The 27,046-nt window shown below is 37.9% G+C and overlaps 1 protein-coding gene across 2 annotated transcripts in view; it reads right to left on the bottom strand.

The window, feature by feature from the left end:
• Positions 1 to 25,700, bottom strand: part of NAALADL2 (N-acetylated alpha-linked acidic dipeptidase like 2) — a 661,226-nt gene extending 635,526 nt beyond the window's left edge. Inside the window, exon 1 of one of the 2 annotated variants that reach the window (XM_081138571.1) lies at positions 25,537 to 25,700. In XM_081138571.1, the coding sequence (XP_080994697.1) occupies positions 25,537 to 25,579 (43 nt within the window). In that variant the 5' untranslated portion in view covers positions 25,580 to 25,700. The remainder of the gene's footprint in view (positions 1 to 25,536) is intronic. The other variant, XM_081138570.1, reaches the window with a different exon arrangement.
• Between the last annotated feature and the right edge of the window lie 1,346 nt (positions 25,701 to 27,046).

Below are 27,046 nucleotides of genomic sequence, written 5' to 3'. Positions count from 1 at the left end.
CAAGGTTTATAAATAATTTTATTGCCTGATAGACCAGCAGTAGTTTAAAGTATAATTAGATTGCTTACTGAAAATTCATAGAAAAGAAACATCTTGAGGAACGGTAACTACTTAATAAGAGTGTCTGAAATTTTAAGGTAAGTTTGTTTTGCTATATGCTGGAAGAGTCTAAGTTTCGGCAAAGGGAAAAAATACTTCAGAATTTAACAAAGGTTATCAATTACAAATAAGCCACAAGCTGCTATGGGAATTATAAAGCACGTCTAAATAGTTATGTGGGACCCTTGCATGGTCTACAGAATACATCTATTGCTTCTCCAAAAGCTGTACCTAATATAGTACAGGAAATAATTACAGAGTTTTTGAGCTTCAAGCCTGAACAAAGGGAATCAAATGGTTTGACGGTCACGCAACATTTTGAAAGCGACAACGCTGTAATAACTTGTGGTTTTCGGTTAGCCAAGTAAATAATTTGACTCAATTTATATGTTTATGATGATATAGTGAACACAATTCAAACAGCTCCATAATGATAGAGTGCTTTGAAACCTATTACAACAAAACAAACCATGTAATTACACAGCTATGCTAGTTACTGCCGGACACCAGAACGCAGGCGCAGAGCACAAACGTGGGCAGGCTGGACACCATGAACGCCCCAAATGGTGGGGTCACCGCTTCAGATGCTTCCGAGGCCAGGGCTCTCGAGGATCCGATCCTCGGACAAGGAAGTCTATCTTTTTCTCTTGCGTAAACTGATAATATTGGCTACAATAAAAACAGGAAAGAAGCCACGAGGGAAGGGGTTTGATGAAGTGAAAGTCTGCTCTTTAAACTGTAGACCAACCCCCTCACTGGAAACAGTAGCCACTTGGCTAGAATAATTTGAGCGATTTCCTATTTTATCTCTCTATGCATTTTGGCTCTATCATTTTTCTCAGTCCAGCTTCAACAAGACCTTCAAATATCAGCATTACATTATACTATGATGCTTCTGAATTTAAATCCAGTCAGCTGATTAAACAAAATATCAGTGGAAACAAACTTGGTTCTGTGTAATATGAGCTAAAACATACTTTATAATCATTATAAATCATAAAAGGAAAAATAGCTCCTACACAATTTTAATAGTTCAACCTATAGTACAGAGTTCTGGTAGACTAAGTGAAATCAGCCGGGTTCCTAAATGATTCATTTCTGACGCAGTACCCTCACCACCAAGGCCTGTAGATGGGTAGCCCTCGCTGACTGTGCCTGCAGTTTCAGTTACTCTTGCCTGAAATTACGCTTTAAAGAATAGACATTCACAGATAATCAATACATTCTTAAACAACATCGTTTGATTTACATTTGGTATCATTTCAATATTAACATACTGATAATTCAGAAGAGAAAAATAGATGATGCTGCCAAGTTTCATGAAACTTTCCAAACATAAAGAAACAATATTTCCTAGGCTTAATCCATATTACTTCAATATTTCAATTGGATTCTATCATGATTTTAATGCAAACACTACCATTGCTCCTTCTTGCCAGATTTTTAATACGAAAATGAGTGTTTACATTGCTAAAATTAATTCAAATTGAGGCTTCCAGATGTTGTATTTGCACACAGGTGACTACTCTCTCCTGCCCCATATGTCTATTAAAAATGGATGCTGGTGTACAAAAATGAAAGAAACCTTATATGTGAGCTGAAAACCAAGAAATGGTACTATTCCCAAGCCAGAAATATCAACACTTTTCAAAAGTAGTGTAACTAGGCTAAACAAGATATTGAGAGTCAATCTTCTTTGACCCTTCTGAATAAAGTTAGTCTGCCTGAAAAATAAGTGGAGTGCCCTCTGTTTGATTCCCTCAAAAACCCATTCACACAAAGAACTTGGAGGTGAGACAGGCAGTGCCTGCCCCAACCAAACCCTATACAAATGGACTGACGTTTTTCAGCAGTGCTGCCTGGCTCCATTTGAAAGCACCTATTCCGGGAAGTACCAAAGATCATTTCGAAGCCAGTGCCCATAGAAAGCAAAAACTGGCCCAGGGCTGGCAACACGCCACAGCGCAGTAAAGGAACACCAGACGCTGCAGCTTCATGTCTCTAACCCAGTAAACGCATTATAATACGAAGGGCAGAATATCACAGGAAATCTGTCAGAGTCCAAAGAAACAATGAAAAAGAAAAACTTCTATTTCTGAGTTTGCCCACAGTTTTAACTCTGCACCCATTTTCTACACTGTCAGAACTAAAAACATGCAACATGAGGCAGGTAACACCCCAATATTTGACCAAACTTACTGACAAAAGTCAGATGTTTGAGAAGATTCTGCAATGTAAGAGCCTGCAAAGGAACAGTCTGCTGAGTCAAGGCCACTGGATGCATCTGAAGCATTTGTATCAACAAATAAGAGAGAGAGAAAAAAATTTTACTCACCATTAAAATAAATTTAAGAGATTACATTAAAAAATTAAAACAAGCAGTAATAGAAATGATCAGAATAATACATGATCAGAAATAATTCATTGCTTGAGATAAAAATATGCTTTTCAAAATTGAAATGCAGGCAGTGAATGGCAGAGAAAGCAAAAATTTATTAAGCAATAAATCGACCCTCTCTAAATTTAAGAAAGACCTCGATGTGTAGTTTTAAATGGCCAAGTCCCCACTCCCCAAATAAAACAGTGTAGAGTAATACCTAGACATAGCATAGTGAATTTTTAAAATTTCAAGATAGAAGAAAAAGTCTTCCAATTATCTATACATGAAACAAAAAGCTGAGTTGCCTCAAATTTTAGTTCTATGTTAGTAAATGTCACAAAGCTGATAAGTATTGTCTTTAAAGATTTGGGGAGGAAAAGGATTATTTGTTACCCAGGCAAAGTATCTGTGTGTGAAGGCAGCAGAGTATATTTGTAAAATATGCAGAATATGTTAAATACATTTCTATTCAGGATGATCATTTAAAGCTACTTGGGAGATAAAGTAATAAAACCAAGAAAATTACCATCATGATAAAAAAGTATCAACTGCTTGATACTGAAATGACATAAAATGCAAATAATTATTGTTAGTTATAAACCCTATGCAAATCTCAAAAAATAAGTCTTAAAAGAATAGATGTGAATATCGAAAATAATAATTCAATAAAGTAAAATGGGTTTAGCAATCAAGAGTGCATAAATAAAAGTGGAAAGTAATACAAGAAGTGAAGGGACAGGAAATTAAACTGTTTATGTAGATAGGGGATAATCACAGTCAGTATAGAAAATGGCAATGATCATAACAGGGAAATTGCTGCTGAGAACATTTTTTAAAGTCTTTGGTAATCCAAACATAAACAGGATGTAGAAAAATAACTGCAAATAAGTGAAATATAGGAAGAGAAAAATAAATACTATCACATTTTGTTACAAAATAAAATGAAGGAGATTAAATAAATTGAGGGAAAGACAGTAGAACCAGTTTGGGTTCTCACTTAGAAATGAACCTGTCTAAGAATTACCAATGGAAACATGAAACAAAGAAAAACCGTAGAAATGTGAAACGTCTCATGTCTTTAAATGGAATTCAAAGCAAATTTTTGTGACTAATGAATTGTTGATGTTGATACAAACAAATTTTTTGCAGAGCCACAAAACACATAGGCCTTTTTTTGGAGCCTTTAAGTTTTAATACAAGTTTCTTGAAGGAAATGTTCATATTTGATTTATTTTTGCAATTTGTCAGAAAGTATGTAGCACATGCTAAGCACTCGAGTATTTGAGGAACTGAATTAAAATCCATTATAATAACCATTTAAATTCATTTCCATGTGCTTCTTTGCAAAGGTGAGTCTATAATCAGAGAAGCATCACATTTAAATTTATTTAAAAACTATTTGGTCAGGCATTTGTTCAGGCACATATTCTATTTTTTAAAAGTCAATTCTGCGTTGCGTTGATAGACCGTTAGTTACATTTGTTAGTGCTTACCGAGTGACAGGCCAAGTGCGAAGGACTGAATCCTAATGAGTGGCACAGGTGCGAGCAGGTCATTGTGCTTTCCAACACACTACATTTCACACTACAAACATGGCAAACTTTTTGGAGAAAAGAAACTGTCCTTTTCATTCTATTCTCCACAGAAAGCCAGAGTGATCTTTTCAAAACATAAATCAGCTCATGTCACTGCCTCACTTTTTAAACCTTCTAATGACTTCCCATTACACTTAGGATCTGGTCCAAACGTCCAAGGCTGCAAAGCGCTCTATTACCAGGCCACAGCCTACGCTTTCCCCTAATTGTCTCATAGCTCTTTTGTCCTTGCTCACAACAGTCCAGACTCCCTGACATTCTGTTTCTTCCTCAAAAAGTTTGCGTGTCTTAAGTCTTGCAATTTTCTCTGCTAAGGACATTTTTCCCCATGGTCTTCACATTGCTATATAATTTCCCTCATTTAGAGCTCAGGTCAAATATTACACCCTTTAAGAGTTCCATGCTGACAACTGTTTCTAAAGAAGTCAGATCCCCATACCCTTCCTTTGTGTCCACAACCTTATTATATTTTCTTCTTAATAATGGTCACCAGCTGATATAACCTCATGCTTTTGTAGTTTCATTTCATTATCTGTCTCCTTTCTGTTATGTTCAATTAAAATGCAATCTCCGTGAGAGGAGAGACATTATAGGTATGGCTCACCCCCATATCTGCATCTAGAGTCATGAAAGGTGCTGAAAAATATTTGAATGGAGCATCTGCTCTTTTAACTTAAGCCCAGAAAACAAATGGCAAAGGCACATTTGAGAAATGTATTTGGTAGCCTACTAATAAAGGTATTCATCACTGCAATTTATATAACAATAATTATATATGCTCAGGCAGCATCCTCTTAGTATTTAGCTAAGTGATGATGACACTGATTACTAGATTAACAAAGATCATCTACATCATTTTAATAAATTAGACATTTATAGTGCTCAGTGCTGGTGAGCAGCCAAACAAAAGGATGTATGAAACAGACCTCTAGTTTTAAATTAGTCACTTTTCCTAGGGCAGCATCAAAATACCAGTAGCAGTAGAAATCAGACTGTAGAAGGCTCAGGCAAAGAGCAGGTGTGGAAATGGAAGTTCTTTTTATAGGTACAGAATCAGGGCTTTGGTTGTCATTGAAGGCAAAGTGATAGTTTGATATTTAGAGTGAAAGTCCAGTTAAAAATGTTAGTGTATTTTCTGTTTATGTGGTTGGTGAATTTATTTGTTTGCTTACCTGTGAAGGCAAGGGAGAGGAAGGGAAGTTCTTCTTAAAGACATTGCCAACTGATACCTTTGAAATACAGGATTAAATTTGCACCACTGCCCAGCCGGATGTGGCTCAGCGGTTGAGAGTCAACCTAGGATCCAGGAGATCAAGGTTCCATTCCGGGTTGGGGCACACGCCCGGGTTACGGGCTCGACCCCCAGTAGGGGGCGTGCAGGAGGCAGTCAATCGATGACTCTCTCATCACTGATGTTTCAACTCTCTCTCTCCCTCTCCCTTCCTCTCTCTGAAATCAATAAAGATATATTTTTTAAAAAATTGCACCACTCAATTTAACTAATATTAACACCATCTAGAAGCATTCATCTTTCCAAAAAGTCTTCCAGATTCATGAGGGGAAAAATAATACGGCTTTCAAATTTGCATTTGTATTTAAATCATTAAGGTAGCCCAGCCAGGCGTGGCTCAGAGGTTGAGCATCGAGCTAGGATCCAGGCAATCGGTTCGATTCACGGTCAGGGCACATGCCCAGGTTGTGAGCTTGATCAATGACTCATCATTGATGTTTCTGTCTCTCTCTCTCCCTCTCCTTTCCTCTCTCTAAAATCAATAAAGATATATTTAAAAATAAATAAATAAATAAATAAATAAATAAATAAATAAATCATTAAGGTAGAGTCTGCTATTCCACTCAAAATATTGATTAAAATTAGTTATCTAGTAACTTAAGAATATTTATGGCCTGGTCAATTAAAACTGCTGAAAATTGCATGAGAGAAAGTGTTCCTGTCGGGGGGAAAAACTCAGTTGGTCTTCTAGGTCATAATCAGATATTTATAATATGTAAAGACACCCATAGCAAGTTAATTATTTTATGTGGTTTTATTTTTAATAATTGTTTTATGAAAATACTGTTACTCAAAACAAAAAAATATCTCTAACCTCCATATAATCAGTAACCGAAATCTATTTTTTTAAGTTCTCTATAATGTTTTGCATTTTATTAAGAACCCTCCACAAAGACACAAAGGAAGAAATTGTGATTACAAAAGTCAGTGGCAAATTATTAGGTTTAAAATTCTATGATTATTCCAGGGGCTTGGGATACATTGGCCCATTGAGTTTTCTTTTTATGTATTCTTTAATAAAAATAATGGATAGACGCATGGCTCCTTTTTCACCTAACTGGCCATTTTTTTATTTTATGCATCTTCTGAGACACACTAATTATGAGAGAGTCAGACATCAGATATATGTTGTCTTCAATAAATAGCAGTAGAGTGGGAGTGGGGGGGGTGAGGAAAAAAAGAATTAACCTTATTTTGTAGTTTACAGGGGTAGAAAGAATAACAGAACAGATATTGAGCTTTCTGCCAGAAAGAAAAATTCTGAGGAGAGTAATTTCCTTCTCATAAATGGATAAACAATTATCACAGACTCAAGATGTAGAATAACATGGAACAATCCCAGAAGTAAAACCTATAAATTAAGGTGCTTTTAAAACCCTAATCCAGAACATGTAGGTTTCTGCAATGTTCTAGTTTTTTCCCCCTCACAGGAACACTTTCTCTCATGCAGCTTTCAGCAGTTTTAATTGACCAGGCCATAAATATTCTTAGAGGATTAAAGGGTAATAATTCAAGAGTTTGGCCTAATTCCATTAAGGTGGGGGGAAAAAAGAAGACTTGGAAAGGACTTGAGGAAAAATTGCATTAACTAATATATAACTAATATATAGAAATCTTTCATCTGGGTTCTCGACTTGCCAATCAATAATTCACTATATGCTCAGTTCAAGTGAGATTTAATCATTCAAATACAGTTTTTCCTCAAAGTACCTTATGAAATTTGTTTATTTTTTTAAGATCTTATTAAATCATGCCTATATAATTACCACTTTATTGTACATCAAAAGTTAATTGCAAAGATAATTCAAAGTCAGATGCTAAGTGACCAAATTTGAGGGGTCCAGGATATCACTTGGTGTCCTTTCTTAAGTTCATTTTATGGCAAACATATACATACAAACTAACATTTGAATAGAACACTCTAGGTTTAGAAGCATCTTAAAATACCATCACATATAACCCCATGAGTCTCCTTTAGATTATCCCTAACTAGGAGCAATTTGACTTATGCTGGACTAAACCTGTTTATAAGGAATTCACTATCTTATAATACTAATTATTTTTCTTATGAGGAAAAAAAACCACACCATTTTTAAAAGTTCTTCCTTACACTGAGCTAAGATTTTTATTGGTCTTATTAGTTCACCCTTGCAATTCTACATAACAATTTTAACTTATATCCTACATTACATATCTTCAAACACTTACCATAGCTATAGACACTAATAGTTATGGCTCTTTAACCTAAGTAAAATGTATTTATAATAAAAATGAACCCTAAAAACCAAAGTTGAAAGGTAATAAAAAGCCCTGGAACTAAGTGGTTATATTCAAAATGATATTTACTTTTGTTGTTGCATTTGGGGTTTGGGGAGAGGGCTTTTTCTGGATGCCTATAACTGGCAGAGTGGAGAAGTGAGCAGAGACTGAGGAAATCTCTGTTTACCCCACGGCTGATCTGTGAAAGGAGGCCTCAGTTTAATTTGGCTCTAAGAGTACATTGATCAACTTCATAAGTTTAACTGTTACACTGAATTACCAAGATACAAAGTTTGGAGGAGATACAAAGGTGGAGAAACGAGTATCTACACAGATGTAAAATATATGAAAATGGACCTGGAAAGGTAGGAGTCTTAAGTCATTAGTTGGCATGGCACATGCTATGGGCTGAATAGTTGTATCACTTCAGAATTCCTAAATTGAAGCCCGGATCCCCAATATGATGGTATTTGGAGATGAGAATTTGGGGGAGGTAATTAGGTTTGCATGAGGGCATGAGAGTAGGGACACTTCATGAGATTAGTGTCCTTATAAGAAGACCCTAGTCCAAAATACCTCTCCTTCAGGCCGTCCTAAAAATGATGGCAGTTAAAATGCAATAAAACAGGGGAAGATAATAAATCATTAACACAGTCAATAGGATTCTTTAGCTATACAGATTTCAGGCTGTGGAATTTTAGGTATGACCCAGTCACTGGGGAAATAAGACCTCATCAACCTTAAAATTCAACAGATGTCACCTCTGTGATATTTTTGTAGGTCATAAATGGTGCTGTCACACAAAAACATGTCTTCCACTTATGCTTCAGATTCCACCATTACAAATATAACAATCTCCTGTGAATAACTTTTGGATCCTTTTAGGCCCAAGTATCATAAGAAGGGGAAAGGGGCTAGAGAGTGGTTAGCCATGTTACTAGGAAAAGGTGGCTAACAAATTGAAGAGTAAAAACAAACTTCAACTACTCCACAATTGTTTTCAATGGGTCCTGTCTCTCCTGTTGGTTGACTGTGATAGAGTCTTAGAATAAGAACCCAACACTAGCTCAGTGGTTGAGCGTCGACCCATAAAACAGGTCACGGTTCGATTCCCAGTCAGGACACGTGCAGATTTTGGGCTCAGTCCCCAGTAGGGGGTGAGCAGGAGGCAGCTGATCTCATCATTGATGTTTCTATCTCTCTCTCCCTCTCCCTTCCTCTCTCTGAAATCAATGAAAACATATCTTTAAAACAACAACAAAAACACTAATCAATATTCTTTCCTACCTTTGCACATATAATAATTTTAAAGAGTATTTTTATATGTGTAAAATGTATCATTCTGTTCAAGTCCAAGGTTATTTGTTCTATTGATTAATATCTGATTACAGTAAAATGTATACTATGCATTATAACATATACAATAAAAATATATCCAGTTGAAATGTTAAGTTTTTGTACAGGTCTCACAATATACATATTATTTTTTCCAAAAGATCACAGGATTTCACTTTGATCCATTTTTAAGTGGATTAGTAATGGGGAACTTAAAAAATTAATATAAGGAGTATAGAGGTATTTTAATTTCTCCTAAGCATTTATCTCCATATTAAGAAATATATATATAGCACTTTCACACTTAGTTTTAATGATTCATGCAATACAAAAAATAGGTAAATAATACCACCTTAATCCTCACTGGCAATATATTACTTTAATTTGAGATTGCTTTTAAATGCTGAACAAAAGCACAGAAAATTCTTTGCTATTCCAATTTTTACACTACAAATTATAGTGACTTCAATCATAAATTAAGGAGCCCAGAATTTTTTATTTTTTTTTTAGAAAATAAAACATATTTCTTTTTCTCTGGAGAAAAATTAAAATGCCCTAACAGGGATATTTTAGGATATCAAATGAATTATATAATCTTTGATTAGAGAAAAGTTTGAAATCATCTTAATGCTGTTTGTATTATAAATTCCTTTGAAAATATCTATTTATCCTGCCTCTTAAAAAGTGCACATAAAAACAAAACTCCTTAATCTGAGATCAGTCAGCTGGTGGTCCACGAAAAGGTTCATATCTCTCTTGAATTTCTTCACAGTTTTTTGCATGTGTGTACATGGTGAACATTTATTTTATTTATCATCTAAAATCTACTTTTTCACTCTTGCTTTTGATTATTTCTGAAAATTAGTGATCAAGGAAGTGACACTCATGTTAAATTTATTTGGTTCCATATGAAAGAAATCAGGCATCCTAGACATGGAGAGGGTGCTACCAGGTTGCACATGAGCTCATGTGCATATTTCAGAGATGTTAACCACAATTTAGATGAGCTGTCTTGTGGAAAAGACCAGATTTTCTTCAAGAATTTGCTCTTATATGAGAACAGAATAGCGCTCCCTCTTAACTCCAGTCTCTCCTACTGATACTTAATGTGCCAAGTGAAAATACTTGCATGGTGGACAAGAAGGGAGCATGGGGATTTCCTGGCCCTGTTTCCTGCCAAACTGACAGGTTGCATTGCAGCAGGTGCACAGCAAAGTGATTAAGAATGTACAGGTTGACAAAACATGTGTGATATGACTGCAGGCATTTTATGTGAATGACATGTCATGGCAAGCATTGGCCTCAAGAGATTTTTACCTAGGGTTCCGGGGTGTGAGGATAATATATATGGATATAAAAGCATTATTGAGAAGGTGAGTGCTCAAGGAAAAATAACCTTGACTGGGGTCTACATAAATGAAGAACACTGCAATGAAAAGTATACTTTTGCTATTTAAACATTTTACAAACGTCCTATTTACTCTGGTAGATGCAATAAGCATCTGTCTTGGGTGATGTGATTTTTTTTTTTTTTTGACTGATGTACAACTCATTCCGCTGTCAGGAGGACAGAGAACCTGGTTTGTTAAAATTCATGATTGGAAAAAACAAATAAAACATCATCCAATTCATTTTAAGGACACATTTAGCCCTTGGTTGCAACTGCTCCACTTCTAGGATGCCTTGATAATATAGTTATACATGTGCTGAGATGAAATAAAAACAGGATACTATCATCCACTTGGTTTAAAATTTAACTAGCCTTAAACCTCAACTGTAATCAGTAGGCTTGAAATATGTTTTATACTAGCCCAGAAAAACAAGGTCATAACTCCAGTAACATGTTTATTGGGCTCTTAGTATAATCTTTGAAATTCTCCGAACACACTAGTCATGCCAGCTGCCTTTGTACAGCTGGTTTCTTATCTCCAAAATAATTTTTCCATTTATCGAATTGGTGAACTTCTCATTCTCTAAGGAGGAATTGAATATCACCTCTCTCCTTAAACTGTCCTCTTTCTGTTATGGGCAGTTAGATAGACATGAGCAGAGCAAGGACAGTGAGCCAGGTACAGAAACTCACCAGGGCAGAAAGCCCTGGATTCTTAGCAAGAGGCAAAACTGGGAAAACAAGAACCTCACCCCCAGGGTAACCTTTCCTCCCCTAGCATACTGCTGGTCATGCAGTTTGGACCCCCTGACTTTTCATATTGCTGGTCATGTGGTTTAGACCTCCCCTCCCACCTTTTCCTCCCTAAAGATAACATCTAGGCCTCAGCTGTATTTCAGCTCCAGGCCCAGAAAAGCAGCAAAACCAGACAAGTGACACTGGGGCTACCTCAGGACCAGCTACACTGACTAATGACCTTGGCACCAATCAATCCATGGAGACCATGACCCTGAAGGAGCACACCTGGACAGCTGATGAAGATTCTGTTGAGACCCTCCCCTGAGACCTCCCCTAAGGTTTCCATTTGCAATAGAGAGATAAATATGCTTAGGATGAAGGACTTAGTGTGTGCTCTCCCCCAGGGGAGTACGCCCACACCATTTCCTACCCCTTCTTCCTCCTAAGGGACCCCATGAGATTTGCAACCAGGGGAGCAATGGGCAATGGCAGCTTGTCCTGGGCTAACCTCCTGAACCTGTCTCCAAGGCCCCCTTTTCTCTGACTTCTCAGACCAGCCTAGGATCTCCTGTTAACTTCTATGCCTTTCCTTGTTTCACTGACCTAAGTATATTTTTGCTGCAGCCAATAAATTCTTACTTACTTTGTTGCACTTTGTCTCTTGATTGAAATCTTTCCTTCAAGAAGACAAGAACCAGGGTCTCATAATCTCCACATTAACATCTCTATTCATTTGCTTCCTGGCAAGATGATTTGAACACATAGGGTAACTTGAAAGCTGGTAATAGCTTTATATATTGTTGTGAGAATAAAATGAAGTGATGGATAAAATTCCCAGGATCAGTACCTGGCATACTGTAGCCTTCCCATACCCCCTTTAAAAACATAAACTTTTATAAAATGCCTAAGTCCTATGACCAATGTTTGTTCAGAGGCACTACACTGACTAACGTGCCTTATTTTACATAATTCTCAATATATACCATTGGAAAGAGTTATAATGTGGATGAAAGACAATCTATAGCTATCAATAGCTTCTCTTTCAATGTTTAAGATTAAAACAAAATTAAAGCAAGTTTGGAAATTTTACATATAACTGACATGTCTAAAAATTGACTGTCTATAACCTATCTTTACCAGATTATACCCAGAATATACACAAAAGTTACAAAGAAAAGTAGATGGCAGCCCCAAAAATTAAAGCACAATTGGAGAACATTGCATTTTTCTTTATAAAGAAATACTACAAACTCGTATATTGTGTTTTAAAAGTCATATTTTGAGTTTCAGATTTTACATAAAATTAAGTTGATTAGTGCAAACCACTGCATCTGGAGTCACTTTTAAGGGCATTATCCACATGGACTGCTTAACAGGTTCTTTAACCAATGGATGTAATTACATTGTGGGTTAGGAAGAAAGGGGCTGGGAAGAAATGGGTGAAGATTACTACTCATTAGTTCCCACTGTGAGGGGGTAGGGGGTGTCCTGTGGCAAGAAAAGCCAATACTGACCCCCTGCTGATGCTCCCAAAATAGCATCTTTAATGGCTGGGGTCATAAAGATACTGAGGCCCCCAAACTGACCAAACAAGGCAACAAACACAGTATCAAAGTTTAATTACCACACTTTTAATTAGATTCTGAAATTCAAGAGGGAATAATTATAGAATGTTTAATCAGAGAATTTTGAAGCTCTACAAGACATATATATTGTGAACCCTGAGGGGGTGGTGGGGAAGACACCTACTAAGGAGGGCTCCTGGTGGCTAAATGGGCTCAAATTTTTTTTTTTTTTAAGCGGAGCTTAGCAGCCGTTTATGAGCAGGAGCCTGTCATGCAAACTGCACTTAAGGGAGAAGCCAGTGCTGGACTGCCTGCCCGTGGGCTGAACTGCCTGCCTGCGCTGTGCTTCTGCCATGGAGCCAGCCCTTAAAAAGGAGTTCCTGGAGCCCTGTTCCAACCAGGAGGACTGAGGCTTAAGGCCCCAGCCAACGGGAGCATTTTAGCTATATCCCCCATCAGCTTCTTTAGGGACTAAACAGAGTGGCTCCATTATGACCAAACAGGGCAGTGCCTATGGAACAATCAGGCTGTGAGGATTTGGATCCTCATGTGCATGAGGACGGACCAATCAGGGGCCAGGGGCTGGGACTTCTGTCTATATAAGCAGGTCCCCTCTGGCTCTGAGAGTGCACTTTCCCTTTCTACCAAAGACTGTTTCCCTGGCTGCAGCTGAAACACTAAAATCCTGCTGGAGCAGAGAGGAGCAGAGCAGCAGAGGCCAGAGCAGACTGGTAGAGAACAGAGCAGACCAGGGAGGCCTGGAGGAGGCGAGCACAGGGCAAAGCAGGCCTGCTAGGAGCACAGCTGGGTGGCAGGAGAGGGGCCTGCCTCCAGGGCACCTCGCCCCAGGGCCACCTCCAGCCCAGCTATTTTCACAGCCGTATCACAATTGAGCTCTTTGTCACTGAATCGTTTCCTTCTTCACCTCACCCCAATCTGGGAATTTCTATTGGAATTGAACAGCACTAGTAACTATTCTCTTCCTAATCTTCATCATCATCATTACCACCATAGATGTTAGATATGTCTAATTTTAACAGAATGAAGGTTTTGACCTAATTTACTGATTCAAAGATAAAAATGTGTGAAATAATTACTTCTAAAATAATAATCACAATGTTCACCACTCTATATAAGCTTTGGAGAACTTAAATATGTAAGTTGAAAAAAAGGTTTCTAATTAGGCCCTCCTATTTTTGCATTAAAATATCAGAGATAAGCAAAAGTACCATTAGATAATAGCTTTTCCTTAAAACATGGTAATATAATTCCTAACTAAAATGAGGTTTCCTAGTTTCTAGCAGAAAGTTGCATCTAGGAGATGATCTTTAAGTCTCCTAATTTTTAAGGTTCTCAAGTTCAATCAAAAAAATGTCCTTTGCTGTACATCTACTACCTTTGGTTCCTCTGAAATTCCTCATTTTTAGCCTGTATGGCGTACTTTCACTAGCTACAGAACAAGAAAGCAGCAACTTCCTCATGCCAGATGCTGATCAATAGTTATTTCCCAAAGTTTATAGTATAATTAAAATGTGTAGCAGGAATAATTTTCTCTTTAAACCCTAAAGCTAAGCCTAGAATTATTGACTAAGTCAAACTTACGTGATGCAACATTTTTTATTTTCTTTATGGATGATATAAAGGAGTTTATGGCTTTTTCATGTGATTTGTTAAGTTACAAACACTGAAGAGGAAATATCCTCTGCATGAGCAAAACACCTATTGTTTAAAAACCTCATTACAGTGTATTTTGTAGAGGTAAATCTATATTCCTCTACATCAGTTCCTCACCTAAAACTTCAAACTGAAGGCTAATTGTCAAAACAGTCTTGAATTTAGTAGAACCTATTTACTTCAAACTATTGTTTTAGAGCTTTATCACCTTCAATAAAAGTGCCAGGAATGTAGATATGATGAAAATATCATAAGAATGTGAGGCAAGGTAGGACAAGAGAATTCATGATGTACCCAAACAGAAAACAGTGTGTGCATACAGGAAGTTATGTCGGTTTATATAAAACACAGTATCCGTAGGAAAGCAGATATATAGCTATACAATGCACTGTGAAAAAAATATTGCTCTTTACAGTAATAAAAATTAATAGTCACTAATTTTTGCATATAAATAGAACTGGTAACTATTTGAAACACTACTTAAAGAGTTTTTTTGGTGTGTTTTTTTTCCTTTCGTTAGCTCGGTACACCTGGGAAACGCAGAGGTTAATAAACAATGATGTCAGATATGTCCTCTGTTTAAATCCTAGCTTTGCCCCTTACTGGCATTTACTAAGTGCCCAATTGTATTAGTTGTCCTTTTCATTAGTAATAATAAAAACATAATCATACAAACTCTAACGTGAATCACTAATTATCCAATGGTCTTGAAATTTCTGAGTGAATAAACATTGATCCCAATCTTATTTTTGCTTTGTTCAAACAGAGGCAAAGGTCTGTCTCATTCCTGTTCCATGGTCACTGGGATACATGTGCTTTTTTCTAATGTTACATGAGTGAGAAGATACCACTATAAAAGCTTAGGGGCAGTGGAGAAGCCTGGGTGTCCCGCTGCTTTTCAAAAGCTGGGTGAATTTGGAATGAAGCTACTGTCTTCTAGCTCGGCGCTCGTCCAGTGGCATGCGACCTGAAGGTAACCAGCTGGAGTAGGCTTGGTGGGCGGTGCATGGCAAAGCTTAAATCCGTATTCCAGAGTAATAATCTCTGGCTAAATCTGCAGACAAGCCACTCACTCACTCACACACACACACACACACACACACACACACTCACACACAAACTTACTCATGTCTTAATAATCAGCCCACAATTTTTTCCTGCTGCTTTTCCCACATTCGCTGACCCTACCTCCCAACTTCCCTGAGGCTGACTCTGCCCGATCCGTTTATTTCCCTCTCGTGGATTGAGCGCCCCACACAGCCACCCTGGCTCTGGCTGGCTGAAGTCACCCTTCCCGCCCCGCGCAGGCCCTCTGGCTCGCCCGCCGCCCCCTTCCCGGGGACCAGGGGGCTGTCATTACGCTCGCTCTCCTTACCTCCCTGCCCGAAGGAGCGTGCCCTCCTGCTCCTGACGGGCCAAGTCCTCGCCTTCCTCGGGCACTCCTATGCCAGCACCTTCACCCTCACTGACACCGTTTCATTTGTGAAAACGGAAACTTGCATAGAGCCCTGGCACCCTGGCGGTGCAAGGGCCTCCCCTGGTCGCCCGCCTTCCTTCACTCCCTGCTGTGCTCACTGCCCACACCCTTAGGGGACTTCTGCGACCCCGGGCCTCTCATGGCTTGGCTTTGTAATGGTGTCTTCTCCTTGCCCCTCACTCCCGGGAATCCTCAAGTCCTTTCTCTCCCATGCCTCACCTTCATTCCCTCTGAGCCGCCAAATCCTGGCTACCGCCTTGTTCGGTCAGGTGGGATGCCTCACCCCTTGCATGGGAACCCCAGTACGCACCCCTATAAACTCTGCCACTGCATCTTCTCTCCCGCCCACAGCCCCATCTCAGTGTCTTTCAGTTCCCTTCAGATGTTACACGTTAGTGTTTTCTAGGCCCTGCCATCGCTCTCCCCCTCTTCTGACTTTAACATCTATCTTTGTATAATCTCATCTATCTATGAGGCCACCTATGACTTCAGTTTCAATACCTTCCAAGTGTTTTAACTTCATCCTAGGTCTCTCTCCCAAGGCCTAGTGTCATTTTTGCAACTTAAGTGCTGGACATTTTCATCAATATATAACACTTACAGTTCAAAATCATCTTGTTTAAAGCAGTCCTGTTATATTTCTCATCTATAAACTGTTCCCCACCCTACATACCCTAAATCAGTTAAAAATAATATTCTCCCAGTCATGTGAGTCAGAAATGTAGTTTCCACAACCCCTTCCTCCTTCCGCATTAATATAAGCAAACACCAATTTAATCTCCAGTAGTTCTCAAACTTATTTCTTTTTGTGTCAAATAAACTGAGCTCTTCATCACTACGTGCTGATGGATGGGGAGGATGATGAATTTCAAACAGAACAGGAGGGCAGCTTTCTAGTTTATAAGGATGGTATAGTCACATAATTATTTTATATTTGTATTGATTGAGCATATATACTCCTCACTGGGTGGTTGTGAAGACTAAATAAAGTAATGCATGTTGAGCACTTAGAATAGTCCCTGGCACCTAACAGACACTTAATAAATGCTTCCTCTATCACCACCACCACCGCCACCATCATTACTTCATACTTAGACTTCTTGAGAGCTCTTCTAGGTAAGCCCAGGGCCAGAAGAAGTAAGGACAAGCAAATTCTCGGATTTTGAATGCTGATGCACTGTTCCCAATCTCTTATTATACTCTCATCAGTTATGTGAGCCAGAAATGTGGTTTCCGCAACCCCTTCCTCCTTCCGCATTAAAGGAGGGCTCCTTCTTTTAGAAAAAGGTCTCCTTCAATTTTAAGACATTTTTATTTACCTTTTTTTTTTTTCTTAGTTAAGGCATCTTGTTTTATTTTGTTTTGTATTTACCATGTTAAATAACTGCTACTTTATGCTCAACTAATTTTCATGTTGGAATAAATGTAAATTGCATTTTATGTTTGTTTTTGTTCTGAGTATATTACAATTATACTTGAAAATATACTGTGTGTTAGCTATGGTTCTAGGCACTGGAAATACAGCAATAAACAAGTCAGCTATGGTCTTTCATCTCAGAGAGAGAACATTTTACTGCAGGGATATAGGCAATAAACAAATATACAAAAAATGACTTATGGTGAGACAGTGAAAGAAATAAAATCACAGGCATTGAGATAGAGACTGGCTGCTTTAGTTGGAGAGACTAGAGAAGGTATAGCTGGGATGATATTTGATCTGATAGCTGAATGACAGAAAGGAACAAACCATAGGTAGTTCAGCAGAAACTATCAGTACCTAGAGGTCTTAGAAGGGCACAAGTTGGTGTGTTTGTTGGAAGAGAGAAGGCCAAGATAGTTGTGAGATTCATATAAGCTTAGTAAATGCCTCCTTTGAATTAGTACCAAATGAATACTAATTACCCCTGCTTTTTATTTATGTGATTATAAAGATAAATTATTTACTAACTAATCAATGTAGGTAAATGCAAATTACATGTGAAGACTATCTTTCCAGAAGATTCTATGAACTAAATACCAATGCCAATGTGAATTATGTTATTAAGTCACACAAGAGTGTTTTGACAAATACAATTTAGTAATTACTAATTCCTGGAAATATAAGCAATATTACAAGTTTTGTAATCTAGAAAAAAAGATGATGCCTAAAAGAAATCCCTAGAGGTCAAATGCTAAACTAAAAGTAATATAAAATATAAGCCTAAAACTGATGGGAACTCAAACTCAGGAATGAAAACATTACTATTTTCTTATTAAATTTTTCTCCCCCTCTCCCCACAAATTCCTATTTACCCTTGTCCAAAATAAAAACTTAAGGCAGTATCAATACCTCACTGCACCTGAAGTTTATCAAGTCTCCAAAGTAGATTTATAATGTAATATGGATATCATCCATACCAATGTGCTTTTCTTTAGTCTTACTCTTTGACCCTGCCCTTCCTACTTCCCCTTCCCTAACCAAACCTGCCACAGTGACTGGACTGAACCCTCAGTAGCCAAAATGAACATAAACACCTATATAAAATCCAGTAGAAACTCCAGAGGAGAGGAGACACGTGAGTAATACCACATGCTTATAAAATATATATAGCTGCCTACTTTTCAAAATGACCTATTTTATATTGTGAAATTTTAACAGTGTGACTATTTCAGTTATATAATAATTTAAATTTTATTGCCTGTATTTCTTAATTATTCTTTTTTTATTGGAGAGAGAGGAAGGGGGAGAGAGAGAGAGAGAGAGGGAGAGAGAAACATCAATGTGGATGAGAAACACCGATATATTGCCACCTGTACAGGCCCTGACCAAGGACTGAACCTGCAACCTGGGTATGTGTCCTGACTGTGAATCGAACCCGCCCCCTTCCGGTGTACAGGATAGGCCTCCAACCAACTGAGCCACACCAGCCAGGGCTCTTAATTATTTTTTTGTTTTATTTTTCTTTCTTTTTATTTTCAGATTTATGTTTACATTTTTTCTGTGTATTTTATTTTTATATAAATGTCAGAAAATGGTGCAGAAGCTTATGCAGCTCAAAAGAAAATTGTCCATATTAAGATTCTGATATGAGTTCAATAATACTATTTTCTTTACCTCTATATCTTTTCAAACTGTATTTCTCATTGTTGCCTAATAAAAACCCTCTCTTCTATGCAGGCCTGTTTCCTGTGACCTAGAGAAATTATGCTGATTTCTAAAGCCATTTCTAATGGAGAAATCTATGCATCTCTTTAATAACTGATATCTTTTTATATCATTTGAACACCATAAATTTTAAAACCAATTTCTTACTTTCCTTTGGCTGCTGTGAGGCTTGACAGCACATTTGTGACCTGTTTGGTAGCTGTTTACATGTTCTGGTGTATATTTTGTATACAAATTTTAACTGTTGTTTTATTTTAACCTTATTTTCTATTGTGCTTACTAACTTGTAGCCTATTTCAAAGTAGAAATTCTTGGAAAATCCTTCTTGTTTTCAATAAGAGAGAAGACTAAAGCAAGTGACTACTTGGATAGATTCCATTGAGGCCTTTTTTCTAGTGTTCATTTCGTCAGGAAAGACTTTCTTCATTCTGGCTACTTATTCTACTTTTACCAAACCTGCCAGAGTCAGTTTACATCCCATCTCCTCTATGAAACTCTCTATAAATCCCTAGGTTCCTCTATAAATTCTTAAGTACCTGTTTATATTTATAACAATAGCCAAGAAAAATACAACAATACCTATAATCAAGAATTGGCAAGAGTGGAAGCACGCTCCCCTTTTCACCAGAGTACATTTCTCCACCTCAGAAATCTGCCATCAAGAAATGTGGATGCGATGTAGAATTTTGCAAGATTTGTTAATAGTTTAAGGGAAGGGAAGATGAGACTTGCCTGTGATTGCGTTAAAGGTCCATAAACAAAGAGGAAGACAAAGCAGGATGACCCTTCAATTCTCTTGTTTCTCATGCCCTGTTTTCAAAGGAACTCACTTTTGAGAAAACGAATCACAGAGATGAAAGGTTCCAAGAATTTAATCAGTTCTCAAAATGAGAACTGTCTGATTGTTAAACAGCAAGTTGATTTTGTTGTTTAACAGGTGTATGTGCACATCTTTTGCATGTTCATATGAATTACATTAAATTTAGTAGCTGACTTTTCCAAAATATGTCTCTTAGGAGATTGTTTTTTTAGTAGGCAGGATTTTATACTTATCCTCTAAGTCATACTCAGTTTTTTTAGCACACAATACACAACTTGCAATACACTGATGAGGGGTTTAAAGATGACAGGTGGGTTACATTTCAATATAAATCATAAAAGCATTTATAAATGCACCCTCCAAACTGTTCAGCTGTGGAGACAGTTAAACATCTATCAACAGAGCAACAAAATAGCCCTGTCATACAAAACTATTTACATATACTTTTCCTGAAGAGAGATTAGAAGCTCAAGGGATCAACGGAAGCTCAACGCCCTTTTTAAGTGTTTTCATCCTAATCACATTTTCTTCCCAATCTTCTCAGTCACCCATTTTCCCTTCAACGTTATGTATCAAGTGTAATATCTCCCAATAATAAGTTAAGCACATGTTTGGTTAATAATCTTCCCACCCAAAAAACTTTAATACACATGTTGGCTTACTGCCTCCCTGACTTAGCTAAATTTGTTTAAACTCTTTCCAAATTCTAGAGAACAGGCATACAACCTAGCAATTACATGGTGTTTATACATGTATAATCATCAAATTATTACTGACTCTTTGTTTCGTTTCTTTAAGAAAAAGAAAGCAGATTCAAAGGCAGATCCAATCTTTTAAATATATGAAAAAAATTTAATTGCATTATTAATAATAATGTTTAAACAATCAAGTCATCCTGTAGGTATGCATCACCTTTTCTTCAAGAAGATTTTATAGTGACTTTAATTGAAACTTAAAACGTTTCCCTTTAAAACAATTTCAGTGCCATAAAATATCATTTAAATCAAAGGGGATTAAACTATGCTTTTCACACCATTTAAAAGTATAGGAACAAACTCTAAATTTCAAAGTGTTTGAAAATTGCTTTTTCCCTCAGCATCAGGTTTCAACTAAGGACCATGTTTCTAACATTCATCTCATGTCCCATTCAAAGATCTTGCTTGCTATTTTATTTCTAATAAGGTAAAGTTCCTATTTATAGTTAAAAAGACAAGGAAAGGGGATCTCCTCAGCTCAGTTATGTTGTTTTCATTAACTATTTCTTATACACTATGTCAGAGTTCATATCCAAATGTCATCTGCCTGCTCCAAGGATTCTGCCTTGCACCTGGGGAAAGTCCCGAAGCCATCCTCACGTGCATTTTTCCCGTGTACATCAGACGCACCTGGGATTTCATGCCTTAACATTCTCTGCAATTTTACTTGCTCCAAATGTTCTCGATTCTGTCCTTAGATAAGGCCTCTCCAGCAGAACTTCAACTCCAAAACGCCCTGCTATCTCAATATCAAAGTATCAGCTCCAGGATGTCTTAGTTCTTTGTGTTCCACCCTATCACTATGAGAGAGTGAAAGTCTTCCTCCTGGAGCAAGAGCCCCTTGCATGTCTCTAAACTGAAAATGCTGTTAAAGGTCCATAGCTGGGAAGGGAGACTCACAAACTGGTCCGTCCTCTTTGGAGTTTTAGAAACATTTCAAGGCACTCACAGGCATGGTTCAGGACGATGAATGCAGAGATATTTTCTCCACCACAGAGAGTAAACATGCACGGGAACCAGTGTAACAGGTTGGCGAACACGGTCCTGCTGCCCTCCGGCTGCAACTTAGGAGCACAGACACTAAGGCACCTTTCTGCCTAGATTTTTTTTTCTTTTACTAGCCAAATAAAATAATTTCTAAAAACTGGCTGTATCATGAGAAACATTCACGGCAAACCAACTTCTCCTGGTTGTGATGAAAGTTAAGTAAATGTCTTAAAGGTCAGTGAAACTTTCATGGAGTCAAGAGAAAACCCAAATGAGACGGGCCAGGTTTCAATAGCCTGATTGAATACTGCACAATTCTTTTCAGGTCATAACTATAGAAACTAAAAGATGTCTATATGGAAAGCACTTATGAGCCCGATTTTCCCTTTTTAAAAAGGAAAGTAAATGCCTCCAGAAAATAATGTGCCAAATTCCTTTATAAAATTACAGGCTCTGGACAGCTAGGGTGGAGACTTGGCAACTGCTTCTGAGAAATCAAAGACAATTTTCTTCATGGGATCTCTGTTTGCTACTGTACAGAGTTGAAATATTGGACTCGAGGCCCTCTAAGCTCCCTCCTACCTTGAAAAATTGAATAATCTACAGACTTTCCACCCTAACTCTGACAACCAAATTCTCCTTCAGTGTGTTAGCAAAGAGCTCTCTGCTGATTGCTGTCTAAAGTTGGCCTTGAATTCCACAGGGTGTAGCCAACCCTTCTGGACTTAGAGACATTTTCCTCTGAGTTCTAGTTTTTGCAGACCTGTGTGGTTTCCTAGATCTAGAGAACTAAGAAGAACTGAGGTACAAAGGAGGCCTATAATTACAAGATGCTCAAACACATCCAAGCAGCTGGCAGTAGGCAGCCTAAGTGCCGAGGCTGTGCTGAGCAGCCCAGAGGAGACTCCACCCAAAGAAATCTCTCACGAGGTTTTCTGGTATTGAACTCAGAGGTACCTTTTGTTCAAATAACCCCAAGAATGAATTTGCATTTTATATCCTTTACGGTGACGGAAGTGGCCTTGGACATATTTGACCAAGGAAGAGGGAAGAAATAAAATGGAAAAAGTTCATGGGGTCTGAGTTGCTGAGGTAGGAGGGCCTCCAGGGGTGAGGAACATAGCTGGATAATAATAGATTCTTTCCTTTTTTTACAATTTTGACTAGAGTCTGCCCTACCAGTCAATAAAAATTCTGAGAGAAGTAGAAAAAAGGTAAGTGACCATTACCTGTCCAAGGGTAGCCTCTGGAAAAACCTTAGCTTCAGGAATTTTCCAGGGAGTTCCTTTCCAAGAAGGAAGCTGCCGCCCTCTGTCATCCCAGCCATAACCTTTCACTACTGTCACGACTAACCCAAGTGCCACTCAGTGGTACACGTGAGTTTGCGGGTATTATGCAAGGAAGTGATGCTTCCTTTTCTCAGCAAATGGCAATGCTCAAAGAGATAACCTTCACTTTCATTTGGAGAAAAAGAGGTTCCCAATACCACTGGAAATGTTAAATGGTGATAGATTCTGGGCTCCACTAACCAGGGCTCACTCAACTAGCTTTGGGGAAATAGCACTAAAATGAATAATCACTGACACTGTCTACGGTGACAATCTAGGTAGGATACATAGTCTTGAAGACATTATTCAACGCACATGATGGAGGTCTAATAACAAGCTACTGTAACTTACAATCTTCATAGCCAAAGCACACAAATCACCCACTTGTTTACTGTACAAAATGTAGTATTTGAATACAGTCGTTTCTATTAGAGGACACTCATATGTAGAACTTCAGAATCTTTTTATAAATGCTGTAAGTCAAGGCAAAATTAAACATTTCAAAATGTCTTTTTATTTACTTTGATACTTTTAAACTCAAGCTCAGTTATAGGATGGGATATAGAATAATGTTAGAACATTACATAAACGAAGAATCCAGGATCTATCTAGATTTCTTTTATAAAATATTAAACACACTTATCAAAACCTCTTACCTTCACTCATACAAATAAAGCTGCAAATTATCCCCATAGTGATTTCCTTTTTAATTTAAAATAAATCCAGAAATAATTTAAAACCAACAACCAAGTACCTTTGCTTCTCATTAACTCTCACCTGATTAATAGGTTCACTTAATAATCCTAAGGCAAATACCATTCTGATGGAACCATTTCAATATTCCAAGAAGATATATATGAACTCTTTATAGATCTACCAAGGATAGGTTTAACTCAGATAAGATGAGAAGAGAACACATTCCTTATTGAAAGGTTTCCATGGAATGTGCAAGGGAAAATACCCTGGGATAGAACTGATCTCACAAGCATTCTCCAACTACAGCAGGTTTATAGATGTACACACATCATTTCCTAACTGAAACCACGACATTCAAATTATTTACTATAGCTTTTGTTTTAAACTTTGTGCATTTTTCCTTATACAAACTAATTATTAATTCTAAAAGTAATTGTATACATATCCCCCTTTTACAGTGGGACCTAGCACCAGAAAGGTAACATACATAGAAGTGTCAGAAGAAAAAAAAACACAAACAGAAAATCTATACATAGTCTAAGACTCTAAAATAAGAACGAAATATTACTCATGATTCTGACACACGAAGGGATGTCAGGGGAGAGAGGAGAGGCCTGGTGATTCCTTAGTTTACTGCAGTCCCTTGAATGCCGGCACAGGTGATGTAGCCACACAGTCCTCGGCGAGGCTGCGCGGGTGGTTGCCAAACACTCATACACATTTTATACAAAATCATTATTACATAAACAACACATACTTCTTCACACAATTTAGTCAGGCACAAGTAAGAATCATATAATTCAACAAAAATAAATTATTTTATAGAATTGTGCAAAAGGAGCCTTTTGCCATGTTTTTCTTAATGGAATGCACTAAATTACTTTTTAAACTAATCTTTAAATTAAAAATGCTCTACAATAGCATTTTATGCAGTATTTCAAAAATGTATTTAGGAAACATACAGAAATAATAAGATTCTGAGATTCTTAAGCAGATTAAGTGGAAAAATGATTCAGGAAAATAAAGAAAAAACACAGGTATTATGAGAGATAATTTAACTATAAATTGGATGCTCTACTTTTATCATCAGACATGTCTATAATCATCTTATTGTTATTCTTGCATGTGTTATATCTCACAGATGTGGTTATATATGTTTGATCATACGTACGCTATGGAAAACTGGGTGGTTTGTGGATTTTTTTGGTGGTACCTTCACAAGAACATAATTAAACAAATAAAAATGACATTATACATAGGTTTTTTTAAGTATGTTGATTATAATGTTACTTGTAAAGGTGGCAAATAATTCATAAGAGAATAGGTTACTAAAAACCACGGTAAAAAATAAGCATTAGGCCCATTTTTTTTTTAAAGAAAGAACTTTTCTCCCTCAAAAAGGTGAAAAGTGTGAGCAAACTTGTACTTGTTTCTATCAACACGAGGAACCATAGAGGCCTAGCCAAGCCAATGTCAACATAGCCAATGCCTTCAAAGGACAAAGGTATCTGATTAAGTAAGACATGTAAAATAAACCGCTCTCCCAACTGACTTGCTCTCTTCTGAGATCCTGTTTTCTACCTTCAAAACATAGTTACATTAGGACAAGGACACTTAGCTACTAAATCCCAGCAAAGGAATAACTTGATTACAAATAAAAACTGTACAAGGGGAGACAAAAATCAATATTCTGTCACTGTTGGAAAAGGTCTAACATGAAAAATGTACCAGAGGTTGGTTGCACCATTTCCCCACCACTCCACCGGGGCGTGAGCACAAGGCTCTCCCTGTGCTCCACGGATGTGTCTGTCTGTGCTGGTCGAGTTGCTGCAGAGACAGCTAGCGCCTTCTGAAACAATCCCCCCCTCTGCTCCCCACCCTCGGAGCACACCTGAAACTCGGCGGGGCGCGCACACGCACGCACACGCACACCCTGGAACGCTGTAATGGACACTGCTGCTTAAATTCCTGACCACACGTTCCCGAGGCTGCTGGCACTTACCTTGCAAGGACGTGTGAGGCAAACCTGCTTCATTCTCTCCCATTTTACTATTTCTTTTTAAAGGGGGCCAAACAGTTCCAAGGTGTTTCAGTTACCTGCGAGCTCCGTGACCTCCTGACTTTCTACTGTAGTATTGTAACAGTATCCTGCCTGCCTTCTCCTGTGAATAATTACCATTCTGCTTCCTGAGTTACCTGGGCTTGCTGGACCTGTTTTACTATGAAGTGAGATCACATCCTTTGATCCAATGCACTGCTATTAATGTGTGCTTCACAAAACGTGGCTTTGTTTCCGCTTGAATATTAACTTTTAATTCCCTACTTTCGCTTTAGTCCCAAAGTGCATTTACATCGTCCCCCTCCCCCCCAAAGAGGGTGGATGCTACCAATACACCACGGTGTGGAGCCAGAATTTTGTTTGTTTTTAGTGTTTCTCATCTGCTTCTCTTGTAGAAATAAAATAAAATTGAAAGCGAATTTTGCAACAACCGTTTTAAAAACACAGAGATAAGAGCATGGGGCCCGAGGTTGTGCAGTGGTGGAAAGGCAAGCTCGGGGTGTCTCCAACAGGAGCTGGGCAGCTGGGTGAGGAGTGCAGCTTCTTTGGGACTCAGCTTCCTCAGCTGTGAAATGGGGATAACACCTACTTCAGAGGATGATTATGAGCACTGAGAGCAATAACGTCCGACTGCTACACACTGTGAGGGGCAGAGAATCAGCAAACGACAAGCCAAACCTCCTCCTTCCTGCCTCTCTTCTCCCCTCCCCTCTCCCATGGTCTCCCCCGCCTCCCCCCCTTGCCGACCGCTCCTTCCACCCAGTGGGAACAGAGCACCGATGTCACTACATTCTGACATCAGCTGTACCCTTGGTGTTACTTATGAGCTGAGAGACCATAAAGAAATGCTCCATACACCCTGGGCGTGCCTCGGGTCCTCACCTGCGAGAGGATACAGATATTTGCACTGCTTTATTAATAGGTACACAGTGAGTGCAACTGAAACTGCTGTGCCTCACAGGAAATAATCTCTAGCAAGGATGACCGACAAATTGGAGATTTACCTTTATTCATTTTTAAGTGAGAGAGAAAGTAGATCACGAAAATCAGTCAATTTATTTAAGTTCTGTGTCCCATTAGACACTAAAACAAATTTTTTTTTTAATTCTACCTTCACCCTCTAGAATTCCCTAACTTTTAGCTTTGGTCAGACCACTTAAAAAGAAAAAATTCAAGGCTCAAATGTCTCCCCCTTTAATAGTTCTTTTATTTTCAATTTGAAAAGAGCAACATACCATATTTACTAGCTTATTAATGAAAAATTGATTATATACATTATGTAAACAATAGAAAAGGCAAACAACTAGACAAGTTTTCTCAAAAGTATTAGAAATAAAAACAAACATGACATTAAAAAATTCCCCTCACAGAGTTCTCTCTTTCATTTCCTGTGTCTCAGTTTCCCCATCTGTACAATGAGGGAGCTGGACCATTTATTATCTAAGGCACATTC

Source organism: Miniopterus schreibersii, assembly GCF_964146895.1.
Source record: "Miniopterus schreibersii genome assembly, chromosome: 5".
Taxonomy (NCBI): Eukaryota; Metazoa; Chordata; class Mammalia; order Chiroptera; family Miniopteridae; genus Miniopterus; species Miniopterus schreibersii.
This window is presented reverse-complemented; position numbering and strand designations above follow the sequence as displayed.